At 39.3% G+C, this 16,559-nt stretch overlaps 1 protein-coding gene across 4 annotated transcripts in view; it reads left to right on the top strand.

Moving 5' to 3' along the window:
• Window positions 1–16,559, top strand: part of SLC44A5 (solute carrier family 44 member 5) — a 104,252-nt gene that overhangs the window by 67,765 nt on the left and 19,928 nt on the right. For all 4 annotated transcript variants that reach the window (XM_042803148.1, XM_042803132.1, XM_042803122.1 and 1 more), the window contains exons 4-11: window positions 509–593; window positions 4,182–4,266; window positions 7,035–7,163; window positions 7,944–8,004; window positions 9,600–9,723; window positions 10,920–11,003; window positions 13,471–13,583; window positions 14,013–14,144. In XM_042803148.1, coding sequence (XP_042659082.1) covers window positions 509–593; window positions 4,182–4,266; window positions 7,035–7,163; window positions 7,944–8,004; window positions 9,600–9,723; window positions 10,920–11,003; window positions 13,471–13,583; window positions 14,013–14,144 — 813 coding nt within the window. The remainder of the gene's footprint in view (window positions 1–508; window positions 594–4,181; window positions 4,267–7,034; window positions 7,164–7,943; window positions 8,005–9,599; window positions 9,724–10,919; window positions 11,004–13,470; window positions 13,584–14,012; window positions 14,145–16,559) is intronic.

The following is a 16,559-nucleotide window of genomic DNA, read 5'->3' as shown; positions in this document are numbered from 1 at the left end:
ACAATTGCCAGGTGAGAGGTCAGGAAATGTTTTCATTTACAAAGTGAGAGCTTGTTTCCATCTTGGTGCAAATGGAGTCCATTAGATTCAGTCACACTCTGTGTATTTCTGTCACACATCCAGGTAATTCCATTAATTTCAGTGCCATTGTGGTTGTCTGTGAACACCCAAATTTGTCTACATAGTTAGCTCCTTTTCTTTCCCATTTTAATAACCATTATTTTTAAAGTCCGTTACATAATACTTTGGCTACAACCCAAATATATGTGCCCTGAAGGTAAAAAGTGAACTGGTTTGCTTTCTTACTGCTTCATCCATCTCTCAGTTCAGCTTAGTTTGGTTTATATTTTAGTTTTTCATTAGGAAATCTACAAATCGATACTCCTCAGTGGCAATCAACAAAGATTGAAACGGTACATTAGAGCTGATACGTTTTCATGCTAGTCAGTTTCAACTATTAACTGTGGACACTTGACTAAAATGTTAAAAGATGTGTGTGTATTTGCAGCTTGGGTGCACGGAGACCCCAGGAAAGTGATTTATCCAACTGACAGCTATGGGCAGTTCTGTGGTCAGAAAGATACCCTCAATGAGTGAGTACTAAATCCATTCACATACCTTTATTACTCATGCACTATGAATAAGATGTGATCTTTCAAATCTCTCTGTCTGCTGGGGCTTTTTGTGAGAAGTTGAACAGACAGCAACACCCTTGCTGTATTTATTCCAAATAAAATTCAGAAATAGTTCAATTGCCCAGTGCAAATCTAGACCCAAATTATTACTATAATGCAGTTGTTTTCATTATTCAGAGAATATTTTTGGTAAAGTATCAATATTATTTAAAGATTGCATCACTAATTGCTTAGAAGTTGACTATCTGGCACAGCTTCTAACTGCCAAAGTTTGGATAGTTAATAACCCACTGAATAACTCTTCTGTTCACCTTGGGATAAGAGTAATCCTAAAGCATTGTACTCCGGTTCTTATTTTTTTTTTCAACATGCACCAAATAACAGAAAAGGCTATAAGGAAAAGCTCTTGGGTTTTTTTCTGGTACTTATCCAGTGCCAGTAGAGAGGAGACTGAGTGGTCTGGGAGACAGGCAGCTGCAACCCTACCCTCCCTGGGGATATCAGCCAAACAGCTCTATTTACTTGTCTCTGTTTTCCAGTCTTTTTAAGTCTTGAACTGTGAGAGTTAAATGAATTAGTTGATACCAACAGAATACTTCTACAAGAAAATAGCTGCTCAGAAAAGAAAGATGTCACATCAACATTTTCTCTGAATGTATATGTGTTTTATGAAACAGAATTTTAAAAATAATTTACTTTTTCCCCTCACCTTATCCCTTTTAAAAAAATAAGTATTGGGCATCCTTTATGCCCTTGTCACTGTCAAGAAGCTGGATGCTATGCAGGAAGCAAAACAGAAGCTACTGTATGATAACAGCTCTTTGCTGCTTCTTTTCCCATTTAGTTTTCTGAGAAAAAAATGAGGAAGCCACTGTCCAAAAAATAGTTCAGAAGGGAAGGGGCAGGAGATAGGATGTGGAACAGAGGCAGAGGTAGGACTTTATATCCTCTCATTTTTTTTTTTTGCAGAAGAAACAGACTAGATAGTGTGAGACAACCTGTTCCACCCTCTGACTAAGATTCTTCACAGCAGTTATTGGAGAGTCCAACTTCCTGAAGAGAAATACTAGGAGAAAAAGTTGCAGTGTTGTGTGTGTTCCCTTCACTATAGCCCTTCTTTGCTCCCCCCTGCCTTGCCCCCATTTTGTCCTTGTCTCCTCTCTGGTATGTAGGAAGCAGTGGGCAAATGGGCTTGGGAGTCAGACACACAGTATCCATAAAGTGTGTGGCGTGTAGCCAGTGGCTTCCCTCTGATTCATATCATCCACTCCCATTCCCTCTTTCTCTCTGTTGCTCAAGTCTTCCCTTTACTTATTTCTTACAATGTGATTTCCAGTTCGTATTCACAAATGTCCCTCCATATATATGGTTGTTGGAGAATAATACAGCTACTGAGACTGAATTTTGGCACTTATTAGCTACATTGAGGAGTTTCTTACAAAAATATAACCCAAAAGACACATAATACAACCTACTGGAAAAGTAAGAATATTTGTGGCAGTAGGCCAGGAGGTCCCTCTGAACAAGTCCCTGTAGATCCTAAAAGTGGAGGTGTGGGATGTGCTTGTCAGGACTTCATTGATACCATTGTCAGATTTTTCAGATGCCCTTGAAGGTAAGCAAGTGTGAATGACTAACCAAGGACTATGGTTTTCCAAAGTCCCCAGGGACCTAGTCTGAGACTTTTTCCTTGGAAAGTGATCATAGTCTCAGTATTTTGAATCTTGTGTTTAGAACTAGCATTCCCAGTAATCTCACTGAGGAGCAGCAAAGAGAAGCTAAAAACCAAGCCAACATTCACAGCTCATGCAAAAACCCATTTGAACTCCAATGAATTCCAGGCAGTCAAATTAATTCTACCTTGTGTTGTCATGTGAGTCTCTCTTAGGCCTCTTTGTGTTTCACTGTAATCCATCCATTAATCTCCATGTAATCTCTAAACTTGTTTTACCTTCTGCAGAGCACAGTGTAATCATGGAATACAACACATCATGAAGAATTTTCATTATAAAGAAAACAGACCTAGTTGTCAGTGGCTATTTTTTTGTGTTATGTATATGTTTAAACTTTCTTTTCTGCTGTCAATATCAGCAAGTGGGCTAAGACATAGGGGAAAAAAAAAAAAGAAGATTGCATTAATGGCTTTGAGCAGCTCGCGGATATTAAATACTGTCAAGAAACTATTGAAGAGTGATGACATTTCAGTCCAAAATTTTATTCTATTGATTTGAAGAAGTAACAGCTAATGACAGTGAATTGTTTTTACCAGGATGCATGTTTTGTTAAACAGTGCATAGTAGAACATACCTCAGTTAAAACAATTTAACCTAGTAAAATGTCAGGCAGTTGAACTAATCCCAGTTTTAAAGGGATCTTAAATGTACGTTGATGCTATATAATTGCTTTGAAGGCATAGCCGTATTCAGCAATTGGTGAGAGTCACATGCTGATGGAATATCAGAGGATATGTCCTGGTCTGGGGTATACAATGGAGAGAGGTGGGAGCAGGACTTGTGCCATGTCTGCAGATAGAAGAGGTGCAGCCTTGTTAGACCAAGCACACTTCATTGTTAATACTGCCATCTGCTCCCAAGGCAGAGCTCCCTCTGTGCTGCATTGACACAGGGGGGGTCAGTGGTGGCTCAAACACCGCTTACTGTGCTCTCTTGCACATCATAGGCCATAGAGGGGCACATGCACCATTATTTCTTATAGAGACACTCTGTAGTCCTGGCATGACTGGCTGACTGAACTCTTGTGTAAAGAGGGCAGGACTGGTGCCGTACCATCTTCACTAGAGCTATCTGATAGTTTTCTGACATAGCAAAGATTAACAACATATTTTGTTGTCTTCAATTACCCAGGTGTTTAAATATGGAGATCTCCAGGTAATCAGTTTCCAACAAATCCAAACAGAGGTGACAGCTACCTCAAGGTCCCAAGTTTCAGAAGCTGTCAAGTGTGTGGATTTTAGGGTGCAAACCCCTCAGACTATCCCTTATTTATATCAGAGGAGGTTTATCAGCGTTACTAGGAGATGCAATTATCATTCTGCTTCCTGGACAGCTGCCTTTGGTTTTCAACCATAAAGAGCTTTTGGTGCCACCTTCTGATCAACGAAAAATTGGCAGCTTCTACAGTATAGTGTTTGCTGATAGTAAATTTGCATGCAGTACATACACAATATGTTCAGTTTGAGCAAAGGGGCCACAGTGTTTTTGCAGGGGTGTTTTACAGACGTCACTTCTTAGAGGCAGGACTACAGTTACCTGTAACACTGCCTAGGATTGTTTCAGCTTACAACCCTGCTGTGGAAAAAACATCTCAAAATTAGCATTCTTTAGAGCAAATACTTCTGGTTTCAGAGATGTCTTGGCATGGAACATTCGGGGTCTGCTTGGGTTTTGTTTTTTTTGTCTTGTGTTTGCAATGTGACCATTCATAATAATATAATTTAAATATTGATATATGCTATAAATTCTTGAATGGTAGCATGTATAAGCACCCATATTTATGACATTAATTATCTTATATTCACTTCCATAGGAACAAGACCATTTTGTTTTACTTTAACATTCTGAAATGTGCCAGCCCCGTAGTGTTAATAAACCTACAGTGCCCTACAACACAGGTGAGTGAAATACAGAGATAAAATATTTTCCCTTCTTCTTCATCATGGCTTAAGAAGTAGGCATTTGTTTGGATTTAAAAATTGCTGTTCATATCCTTCAAAATATAATATTATTGTTTATAGATGATACGTAGCACATGGTCTCTGTAGCCTGTAATGGTCAGGAAAATTAAACAGAAATGCACAAGACTGTGGATTTTGGATAAGAGTTGACCAAAAAAGGTCCGTTTAGTTGAATACAGCAATTTGTTACTTAGAAATTCATCACAGGCAGCTATCCAGTAGTAATCAGTGTATGCAGAAAATAATTTAGATTGACATCTAGGGTTTTCCAAACTAGACATGTTTGAGAAAATGTGCATATCACCAGTGACAGGAATATCTGGGTTTGGTTAGGGCTATGGCGCTTTCAAAAGTGAAGATCTTGAAAGCTTTTTCTTGCCTTATGCCACAATTTGTACTCCTTTAGCTGTGCTTCAGCTTCTCGAGAAACTGTGAAATAAACCCAGTCACTGAACTTGTGTAGGTTAAAATTACCTTCCTGATCTTTTTTACGTGAGACCATTTTACTGACCTGGTTTGTTGAACATTTGCACAACCGGTTATGTTCATCTTATGAGGCAACAATTCATGGCATGTGGTATGTCAGAGGAATTAGGTGCAGGACTGCTCTGATCCAACTTTGCTGCCAAAGTAATTGTACTGTGTAATTAAACTTCAAGTGAAAGAGTATGGTCTCAGCCATCTTGACAACATTCAGTGAAGTCCAGTATTAATTTGGATGAGGGTTGTTATACGGTAACCAATTTACTGATTACAAATGTTAATTGTCTATTTATTTGACTATCATTTTAAAATGTTTCCCATTCCAGCTTGCCCTTACTCATGATCCCCATCCTTGATAGATGTTTCTGGCCTATCAGTTAGTGTGACCGTATGGACTATTTGACACAGCTGAAGAGATGGAAATCTCCAGCAAGGAAGAGCAAGAACCCCCTTAACACTGACCATTTACTGCCAGAATGGAAAGTTTCTCTATTGGCAGCAGATTTGCTTCAGGAATCCCCATCTGTCCACATGCAGACACCGACACTGTTACCCTGCAGTTTTTAGACTCTGTTACTGGAACAATTCAGCCTGTTTAGAAATACTGAGGTCATTGTGTGGGATTTGACTGGTGCTGTGGTCAAGTTTGCAGTTGTCATGAATCAAGTAAGGTGAAATACTTGTTTAAGGAGAGTTTGGAGTAGCAGAGTAGTTATTTTGGTTATTTTCAAAGAGGCCTCTCCAAAACTGACAGTGGTTTTGAATGCTGTTTGCTACTGCAGATGGTTATTTCTCTGGTCTTTTGTGAAAAAGCTGAAGACATTTGTTTGACAATTCCTCTTCTGAACTACAGACAGAGTCTTTCATTCCTATCCCAAATATCAGGAGAAAAAACCTCTAAGAACGGGCATGGGAGGAGCTTTGGTTCTTCAGTAAGACTGTGGATTTGCAAACTGTTATTACAATTCACTGGATCCATAGACAGTGCACTTCATTGCCTGCTTCATAGATGGAAAACTGAGGTTATAGTGAAGTGTGTGCTTGTTAGTCACATGTTGTCCCAGCAAGGACAAAACTCTTCTTTCTTTGTTCCTTGGCCTGTGGGTAGTCCATAGGACTGTAGTACTCATCTAGAAAGATGCTCTTGCAGTATCTGCCCTGTTCTAGGGATTAATACAAGATCTTTTCCCAAAATTCCTTTAGGTGAATCATATATGACGGAATGCCCTTGAGGTGAAATACAGTTTCATGCATGATGTCTCTCTAGTACTTGGATAGAAGAGCTCTGCAAAGGGTGTTTGGATAGCACAGCTTTGGAAGTGAAGGATAGCCTTCTAGAAAAGGCTGAAACTTGCTATAAAGATGGAATTCAAACTACCTCACAGTATTTAGGAACACTGCAGAGTCAGAAGGACTTGCATAATTCTTGCATAATTCCAGTGACCTGCAGAGCCTTCAGAGTTTGTGTATTGAGGCATCTGCTTCTCCATTACGTAAATCTGAATACTAACTTCTGAGTGGATGCATTCATCAAACCACAGTCCTCACTTGATTTCTTGCATAAATCCAGTTTATAATGGTTGTACCTTAAGTGGTGTGAATTTCATTCCTGGCATGTGCACCCCTCTTGCTTTGTAACTAGGGGAGATACATCATTAGTCAGTAGTAAAAAGTCACCTTTGAGTCATTTACACTAACTTGACTTGAATGATGTCTATGGAGATGTATTTGACTGAAGAGATCGTGTAGAAGGGTGGAGCAATTTTAGCTGCATGAGACTTTTTGTTAATAAAGTTCTCCTTGTAAATGTAATAGAAAGAAATTACATGTATCCTATGAAAGTAGCTACTGTACCACCTTGCTGCTGATGGAAGTAGAGGAGGAGCTGACAGATTTTTCCTGGTGTTCAAAAAAAATGTTTTTACAACAGACTGAAAACTCTGCATAGAACCTAAGAAGATAGGGAATGGCTTGATATGCCACATATGAGGAGAGAGTCTGAAAGTATATTCTATCAAAGAATTTGGTATTCATCTAGGCAATCAAAAGGAAAACACATGTCCCTTTCTAAATACTGCAGTAAACATTACTGAAGGCAATTCCATAAACCAGTACACTTTTATAGGTGTCCTTTTTCTTGCTTTTTAATTGCACTGACTTTCCTTACCCTTTTCTACCTGCACTGTATATTTACTCCTTTTTTTTTTTTATTTTTCTTGCAGCTTTGTGTCTCAAAGTGTCCAGACAGGTTTGCAACCTACATTGATGTTCAGGCTTCCTACAGATATAAACCAGATCAGTGGAATTACTTCAGGCAGTTCTGCAAACCTGGTTTTAACAATCCTCGCAAGGTGTGTATGTATCATTAGGTGATAGAATGCATTTTTTCTTCAAGCAGTATCTAATATGCATGATTTTACTGAGCTACATCAAAGCTTTGAATTATTCTGATTTCACCATATAAGGAGTTGTTCCATAGATATGATTTGGCAGTCATTTAATCAGGGGTGAAGGTCTTGTATGCACACCAAATCCCTATCTTTAAATGATCACTGTTTGCTTAAAAGAATATCTGCAGCTACCCATGTAGTTGCAGTACTGTGGCAAGCAGTATCCTTTAGTACTTAGGTACTCCACAACAGTAGAGCAGATTATCTCAAACCAGTTCTTAAGGCTCCTGAGTCATCTATAGTTACTTAGTAATTTAGCTAGGAAAATTATCCTTCATGTAACTGATTTTGCACTCAAATGTACTATGTTATTTTTCCCATCTTTAAAACACCTTGCAATTCAGCTATATTAATTGTGTTAAATTCTTACTCTTCTTTAAGAGAAAAGGCCAAGGGAAGGCCAGGAATCGTTGTCCAGTCACTTCTGGCTTAGATGTTGATCCAAAGTGAACAGGTCTTTTCTTTTTTGTCACTAGAAAATGAAGGAAGATTAGTCTTTTCCCAAATCACAATGACAGTTTGGCTTCTCACATCATGAATGTATCTTGCAGCTCTACCAATCAAGTCCGGGGAGGAGGCTACAAAGCCCAATTTGGGGCATTTTCTCAGACTGGGTGAGAAACAAAAAACCACGTAGTTATTCTGCTATGTATTCAGCATTCCTATTTTTCCCCTTTTTAGTCTGTTGCTCAAGTCCTACGTGATGAAGATTGTCCTTCGATGATCATTCCAAGCAGGCCTTGTGAGTGGTTCTACTTCTTACACACATCTTAGCAGATTATAAGCATTCACATTAAAGCACAAAGGTCACTAGGAGCTGTCTGTTGTCTGACAGTGACGTCCATTCAATTTTAAGCAGTTTGAAAGTATAAAGATTTATTATTTTTTCTATCTGCCATCCATGAACATTCAACATGTGATCGGGTCAAGCTGAGCTCTTTCTTGCCCTTGAATCATCACTGATAACAAAAACTTTACAGCTCAAATTGTGCCTTCCAAAACATGTGTGCAAGCAACCCCATTGGCATCAAGAAAATGCCACGAATGTAGGAAGGATCATATGGCCAGCTGTTGAAGTTCAGATGATACTTGAGCCCAGCTACAATGCAGCTCACTCTTCAGCTGCAGTGCTGGCAATGCAGGGCATACAGAGGAATCAAGGGGCCAAAAAATGTTTTTGTCACTGTGGTCAGCAGGGGTTTCTGAGTAGATAACCACAGGTCTCAGAGCTCATCCCTGCTGCAGAAGTATAATACCAAGAGTTTCTGTCACTGACCCAGACACTCATGCAGATAGGAAATTGCTGTTTATTTTTCCATGCTTTAAAATAGACATAATGTAAACTAGAGACAGATTATCAAAAAGAGAAAATAAGGATTAAATTTAAAAAAAAAAATATTAAGAATTTGTATGAAAACTGAGGTACTGATCTAAAAGACAAAAAATAATTTGCAAAGAAGCTATTATCTCCTTTTAGACTACAACAAGGGGCAAAGATTGCAGAGGGAGGAAAAGAAACATATTACTTAATTATTTTCCCAGAATAACTGGTGGGGTAGATATTCTAGACTGAATATTGAACCCTGGTATCAGTATTTATTGGAACCTGATAAGGAAAGCACAGAATTGTTATAGAAGTTGAAGTACAGCTATGTAGGAGGACTGACCTACTCTTCCCTTTGGAATGAAAACCAGGACTTTTTGCAGCAAAGAGCAGAGCAGCATAAATGACTATGTCAGAATCTTTCCTTTTCTCTCTCTCTTATAATTTCCTACTCCCTCTGTCTAACCAATAGTTTCTATCTTTTATCCCATTGCTTCCTCTCCAAGAATATCTAGTGATAGTGACTGGTACTGGAGCTCATCTGGCATATGAGGAACTGACACTTGCTATTATGTATTGTTTTGGGTGCTAATGACCAGTCATGTTGATTCTGTCCCTGGGTTTGATTATTACCATGAAAAGATATATTTGAGAAGCTGCAGTTTTTGTAAACTGCCCAGATACTCACAGAGAGTAAGTTCTGCATTTATTACAAATTCTTAAACTCCTCCAGATACTACTGTTGTTATTCAGTAGCACCTAGAATCTCCAGCTGAAAGCTTTGATCCCACCATGCCTGAGTTTGGACAAAAAGTCCCAGAGCATAAAAATCATAATCTGGAATATAATGGCTCTTCCAAGGTTTGTCAAAGTCAACATACCATTAGATAATCAGTTGAAAAACAATTGACTGTGAATCTGAAATTACTTAAATTTTCTACAAAAGACAAGTGATAAAAGTGGAGCTTGATGTGAAATGTAATATGCATGCTTTGTTTTGATATTTTAAATAGTTCTTAAGAGATGCTTCCCAGACTTCTCCACGAAGAATGGTGTGTTAACCGTGGCAAATCAGACTACATTCAAAGATGGAAGAGGGAAAACAAGAAATGTAACTGATCTCAGGGAAGCTGCAAAGTAGGTTTTACTCTTCTTAAGTGCTTGTTTGTTGGATTCTGAGATTGTGAAATAATTAAGGAATTGCAGAAATAATCAGAATCTGTTGTAGCAAATGGCTGAGGGTACCCAGGCAAGACTTGCTAGTAAATGGTCTCTCTGTGCCTGGGCACTTGCAAAATTTCAGTAAGAAAAATCATCACTGTAGTATGCAGAACGAGCAAGGAGCCAAAGGTTTTAGTCTGATTGTTTCAGAGTGACTGTCAGTTTTTAAATCATTCTTTTAGTTTTTCCAAGGAAAAAATAGTATTAAAGAAACGTAAAGGTGGTTCAAAATTAAATCCTCATGCTGTAAGACTGACACCAGCCAGCAATGGCCTCAGCTGTTCCTTCCTGTGATGGCCTTTCCACTAACATGGACTGTCCTATTACTTTGGGCATCTCACCTCATCAGAGTGCTCCTGGTTTTAATATGTCTAAAGGTCAAAAAGCAATGTACTGGGCTCTGATGCATGACAAGACCTCCCTTGCAGATGGAGACCAAGCATCTCCAATCCTGGGCATCAACCAGGATCAGAGAAAACTGCTGCAATACCCTCACTTTTCCAGCTGCTGTCAGTCCTCAGCCTGTCTAGAGAACAGGGGTATGTTTTTTTACCTCTCCACCCAAGGCTACCACATTCTAGCACCTTACCAACACTGACAACACCTGCACTTTAATAAGTTCCCTTCTTTTGGCATCTACAAATACTGTGTCTGTTCTTTGATAAGAAGATCCTTCACTTCTCCTTAGGAAAACATTAATATGGGCAAGCAATTTGTGGGATATGAAACCAGTTCCATAAAGTCCACCTTTTGCTTCACTGAGCTGTTTTTTCCTTCTCTGCTATTAGCAGTTCTGGAGTCACAACTGGCTCTTGGTACATTGGAGATCTTAATAGTATACACTTTCCTTGTGACATGATAGGTGGAAATAGTACTCATAAAGCTTTTTTAATAAAGCTTTTTCAGGAGGTGTATGGACATTTTTACACAGGTTTTTTTCTTTGACAGAACTGTGATTGATGTCGATTTGGTTACAGAACTGGAGGAGGATAGTAATATGTTATTATCACTAGCAAAGACATTTCAAATTTTTGCAATGATCCTACTTGTTGCTTAAATAAATTCTGCTTTTCTACCTAAAGCAACCTTTTCTGTGGTTTGTCTTTTCTTAGTGGCATCAATAATGTCCTGGATGCAAGATCAGTTGGAATGAAAATTTTTGAAGACTATGCCATTTCTTGGTATTGGATTTTAATGTAAGATTTTGATAGGTATTTTTAATTTTTCCAAACTCACTTTGGAGCATACAGCAAATTAAAAAATAGATCATGTATGTGTTTGTTACCAGCCCTACTTTTAAACTCAAGGAGCAACTGTCATTTCCTTTCATCACATAATAATAACGTTGTTATGGTTCTGTATATAAGGTAAGGATAGCACAGCATAGATACGCAGTGTGTCAGTTGATCTGGAGTAGCTTTTTAATATACTACCAGGCAGAAAAACAGGAGGTGCTGTCTCTGTTGCAAGACCCATCTGCATGGTAGTTCCAAAACTGAAAAATCTTAATTAAGAAACTTTCAAATCAATGCAGTTGCCAAGTGTCATTAGTGTATATATATAGAACACATAATTTCTGAATTCATACTAGCAATATATAGTTCAATCCAAAATAAATCCATAAATCTAATGCAGCAGACAAAGCAACATCATGAACAAAAAGTATTGAACAATATTAACTTTATCTTGCAATTAATACTCACTAATCACCAATTAGTAAAAATACAGCATTGAAATAAAAGAAGTAGTAATAAAAGAAGTAGTTATTTTGCTGAGGCAAATATGTAAGTACATGTGCAATCTTGGCTGACCAATACTGGTTTTGATGGGCCAGGGTGTTGATCAATTTAAACAGGAGCAGAGTCTTTGCCAGGAGAGAACCTACAACATGCATGTATTAACCATACATTGTTCAAGCCTGAATGCAAATCCACAACAATAAATTCATAAACTTTAGATAAAAAATTTAATATGGAGTATTAGTCAGTTCAGAAACAGAAGTTGTCAGCTTTTAAGGCTGTTCAGTCACTGGTGGGAAGACAGCTTTCTCATAGTCTGATGCTGTGCTCACAATAGTCAGTGGCAAGAAAGTCACTGGTATTCAGCAAGCTTGGTTCTCTCTAGTTGTCTTATTGAAATCGGGTTTTTAACAGAAATTCTAAATACTGCAGCCAGTTTCCACATTTCAAATATGATATTTTTATAAGGAATTATTGCTACTTTAGAATTAGCTGGATAGAATTTTCTTCACGCTTTTTACCAAATGACAGCATACATCAAATGATTTTTGGACAAACACTGTGGACAAAGTGCCAGACTTTGGGTAATGACAATGAAGACCTGATAGTGAAAAGAGGCTGGATTAGAAATTAAATATGGAATTGCTTTAGTCTTAGCATACCCCAAAAGAACTGCTGCTTTCAAGCCTCAGTTTAAGGGAACCAGTCTATTGAGGACAGTTGTTACCACGTACTCAGTTTCAGTGTTACTAGGACTTGTGTATATCTAAAGGTAGCCTTAGATAAAGGTAACTTGCTGCTTTCAAGAATAGAGTAATAAGCTCCAAAACTACAGCTGTTTTTGAGGAATACATTCTGGATTTCAAACAAGCCATTCAGAAAGGGATCATACATCATTCTAGGAAGCCTTTAAAGGGCTAGGATTTAAGACCAGAGTACAAAGGTTTAACTAAATAAGCTGATGTTCTTTTTCTTGTCCCTCTGCCCATCTGGCTTAGTTTGCCCAAAACATCTGTTTTTGATTGTTTATGATCAGGTTGACCCATTTTTTATCTTTGGTAACTGGCTAAATAAGCTGGGAACGTTCAGAAGAGAAGTTACTGAACACAGGCAAGAAGAGGTTTTAAATTTTTTTAAGTCTGTACTAATACAAAATTCTGATGTAACACCTACTAAAAATTCTGAGAAATTAAATGTTCTGTGAAGCAGTTGAGCTGGATGTTTGTTGTATGGGATTATTATTCACATTGCTTTAGAAGGTCTCACTGAGTAAAAAGGCCTTTTGCAGTAATTTTTTTCTTTTCTGACTTGCTTTCTGAGAGTGAAATGAAAACAAGTATTTCCTTACCATAGACTTGATAAAGAGAAGACACTTGGTAGATGTGTGGTTGCGTCAGATGTTTTGGCTGTGTCCCCTCCCAGCTTCTTGCGCCCCTCCAGCCTTCCTGCTGGCTGGGCATGAGAAGCTGAAAAATCCTTGACTTAGTATAAACACTACTTAGCAGCAACTGAAAACACGAGTGTGTTATCAACAGCACTATCCCAGCTGAAACCAGGACAGTATGTCTTTCCTAGCAGCCCCATTGATAGCTCTTAACAGTTTCTTTTTATGCATCACAATGCCCTAATTATTTCCTCTTCTGATGGGTAGAAAGTGTCTCTGGTTTTCCTCCTAAATTTAATTATTTTTTCTTAGGAAAGCTCCTAAAATATTACTTTACTAACATTGTTTCTTTGCAAGTAGGTATTCTTAATGGGGGACATAAAACAGCAACCCCTCCAAGTAGTCCTCCAGTTTAACTTTCTGTTATTCTGTCATTCTCGTATGTGAGATAAAGTGACCCTCATTTGGAGTAACGGCCATGCAAGAAAGTGAAAATTCTCACACTTGTTTTTCCTGTGTTTCTGTTTCTTGTCTTTCCAGTGGGCTGTTCATTGCAATGATCGTGAGTCTGCTCTTCCTTGTGTTACTGAGGTTCACAGCTGGGGTTCTCTTCTGGATTTTCATCTTTGGTGTGATTGGAATTATAGGTTATGGTAGGTGTAATGTTCTACCCTCTGAGGCTGATTTTCCTTATTGCTTAAGTCTCGGCAAGGAAATCAGTAATTACATCAATTAAATTATACAACCGGGAGAATTAATGCCTAGTTTTAGACACAGTTAAGTGAGAAGGGCTTAGATGGCAGCAAAATTTAGTAAGAATCCAGCTGTGCTGATACTTAATTTGGGTTACTACAGCTGGTGTTATCTACCCACAGTATGCTTACTCTGTATTCACTTGTACTGATACTTCTTTTCTATATATGTGATGTTATAATTGACTTGTCTCTCAATAATGCATTTTTGGTTTTTGATTACCGGGCATGCGGAGGACAAAACACTTGGCTTGTAAAAGCTTTTTTTAAAAAAAACTTGTCTTTGTACTCTTCAGAAACACTCATTTTATATTGCTTGTTTTTTAAAAGGCATCTGGCATTGTTACTGGGAGTATGATCATCTTAAAGGAATACCTGGCTCTGACCTCACTGTTTACGATATTGGATTCCAGACAGACTTCAGAGTGTACCTGCAGCTGAGGCAAACATGGTTAGCATTTAGTAAGTGCTCTTTAAACTTGGTAATCTGTTAATAGATATTCAGGAGGATCAATCACTGTCTTGCTACAGTTTCTGCCTTGTTAAATCTTGTCCTCTACATATGTCGCTCAGAGGAGCAAGCAGAATTCTCTTTCTTTGTACTGTGCAAATATCTTTTTTTTCAAGTAGACTAGCATATTTTTAAGGGGAGATAATGCAATTGCACTAGTGATGAGGGTGAAAAATGCTTGTGTTATTAGCATTCCACTTCCTGTGTGCTTTGTCTTCATAATGGGGAAGTAGAAGGCAATAACTAAGTCCTGATGAAGTTGCACAGGGAGGGGCATTTTACTTTCCCAATCTGTTTATTGTCCCTCTTGGAGGCCCTCAAAAATCAGATTAATAACTCTACACATCTTTGTAGAACTGTTTACATTCAGGTCACTGAATTTTCTTAGAGGCTGATCTGAGACTGTGGAATGAACCATCACAGATTTCATCACCTTTTGAAAATAAAGTGCTTCATTGCCTTCTCCTACAAGGGCGGTACATTTAAAACAAAATCCTACTGGAACAAGACAGCCTGCAGCATACACATCCTTCCCCAGGGAAGGAGGGGTGGAAGAGAGAAGAAACACCTGTTAAATATTACTTGCACTGCTGTTACTGCTCTATTAGAACCACACAGACACTAACCGATGATGAATGGGACATAGCCTAAAACACTGCCTCTTCCTATTGGAACCTAAATTAATAGAGCAGTAGTTTACTGCTTAAATCTTCTTACTCTGCTTTGTGTCTTCATTTACATCTATGTTGGATCCTTGAGCTCATGAGGCATCTTCCACGTATTGTTGAGGCAGAGCTTTTTAGTATGCTATCCCTAGAGAATATTAGCATTTTATCATGTTTTTCCTTGTAACTCTCCAGGCTCTGATTCTTAGCAGCCAGTGTATAGTTTTATCTAGACGTCAGTGTTACTTTCAGATGAATAATTTGAGGTACTCAGGAATTAAATTGCTTTTCCAAAGTCATCCAGCAAAGCAGCTAAATATCCTTGAAGAAAATGCAGGTGACAGAATGGTTTGCGTTGGAAGGGACCTTAAAGGTCATCTAGTTCCAACCCCCCTGCCATGGGCAGAGACACCTTCACTAGACCAGGTTGCCCAAAGCCCTGTTCAACCTGGCCTTGAACACTTTCAGGGAGGAGGAATCCACAACATCTTTGGGCAACCTGTTCCAGTGCCTCACCACCTCCACATTAAATAATTTCTTCTTACATCTAATGTAAATCTCCCCTCTTTCAGCTTAAATCTGTTACCCCTTGTCCTATCCCCACACCCCCTGATAAAAGACTCCCTCCACATCTTTCCTGTAAGCACTGGAAGGCTGCTATAAGGTCTCTCCAGAGCCTTCTCCGGGCTGAACAACCCCAAATCTCTCTGCCTATTCTCATAAGGGAGGTGCTCCAGCCCGCTGATCATTTTTGTGGCCCTACTGGGAACACTGGAGCAGGTCCATGTCCTTCTGGTGTTGGGGGCCCCAGAGGTGGACACGGTATTCTGGGTAGGATTTCAGGAGAGCAGAGTAAAGGGGGGAGAACTACCTCCTTCAACCTGCTGGCCACACTTCTCTGGATGCAGTCCAGGACGCAGCTTTCTGGGCTGCGAGCGCACATTGCTGGCTCACAGTCAGTTTTCCACCCACCAACACCCCCAAGTCCCTCTCCTCTCACTCCTCGCCCAGCCCGTGTTTGTGCTGGGGATTGCCCCAACCCATGGGAAGGACCTTGCACTTGGCCTTGTTGACTTCATGAGGTTTGCACAGGCCCACCTCTCCAGCCTGTCCAGATCTCTCTGGATGGCATCCCTGCCCTCCAGCGTGTCACCGCACCACATAGCTTGGTGTTGAACTTGCTGAAGGTGCACTCAATCCCACTGTCCATGTCAACAACAAAGATGTTAAACAGCATTGGTCCCAACACCGGCCCCTGAGGAACGCCACTCATCACTGTTCTCCACTTGGACACCGAGCTGGTGACTGCCACTCTTTGAGTGCGACCATCCAGGCAATTCCTTATTCACCAAGTGGCCCATCTGTCAAATTCATGTCTCTCCAATTTAGAGACAATGGTGTCATGCAAGATAGTGTCAAGTGCTTAGCACAAGTTCAGGTAGATGATGTCAGTTGTTCTTCCCTTATCCCCCAGCACCGTAACCCTGTTGTAAAAGGCAACCAGATTCATCAGACACAATTTGCCCATAGTGAATCCAAGGTCCTCTTAGTCCTAGTCTAGAACTCATCATGCACTGACATCGCTTTCCTTTTTCACAGTGTTTGGGACAAGCTACATTAACTTAACAGAGCTGCACTGGAATGAGACTGACTCTAAGGAAATCTGATTGTGTATTCCTTCATGGGGAACCATATCAAAAA

Source organism: Tyto alba, unplaced genomic scaffold (genome assembly GCF_018691265.1).
Source record: "Tyto alba isolate M040663 unplaced genomic scaffold, T.alba_DEE_v4.0 Super-Scaffold_1000006, whole genome shotgun sequence".
NCBI lineage: Eukaryota > Metazoa > Chordata > Aves > Strigiformes > Tytonidae > Tyto > Tyto alba.
This window is presented reverse-complemented; position numbering and strand designations above follow the sequence as displayed.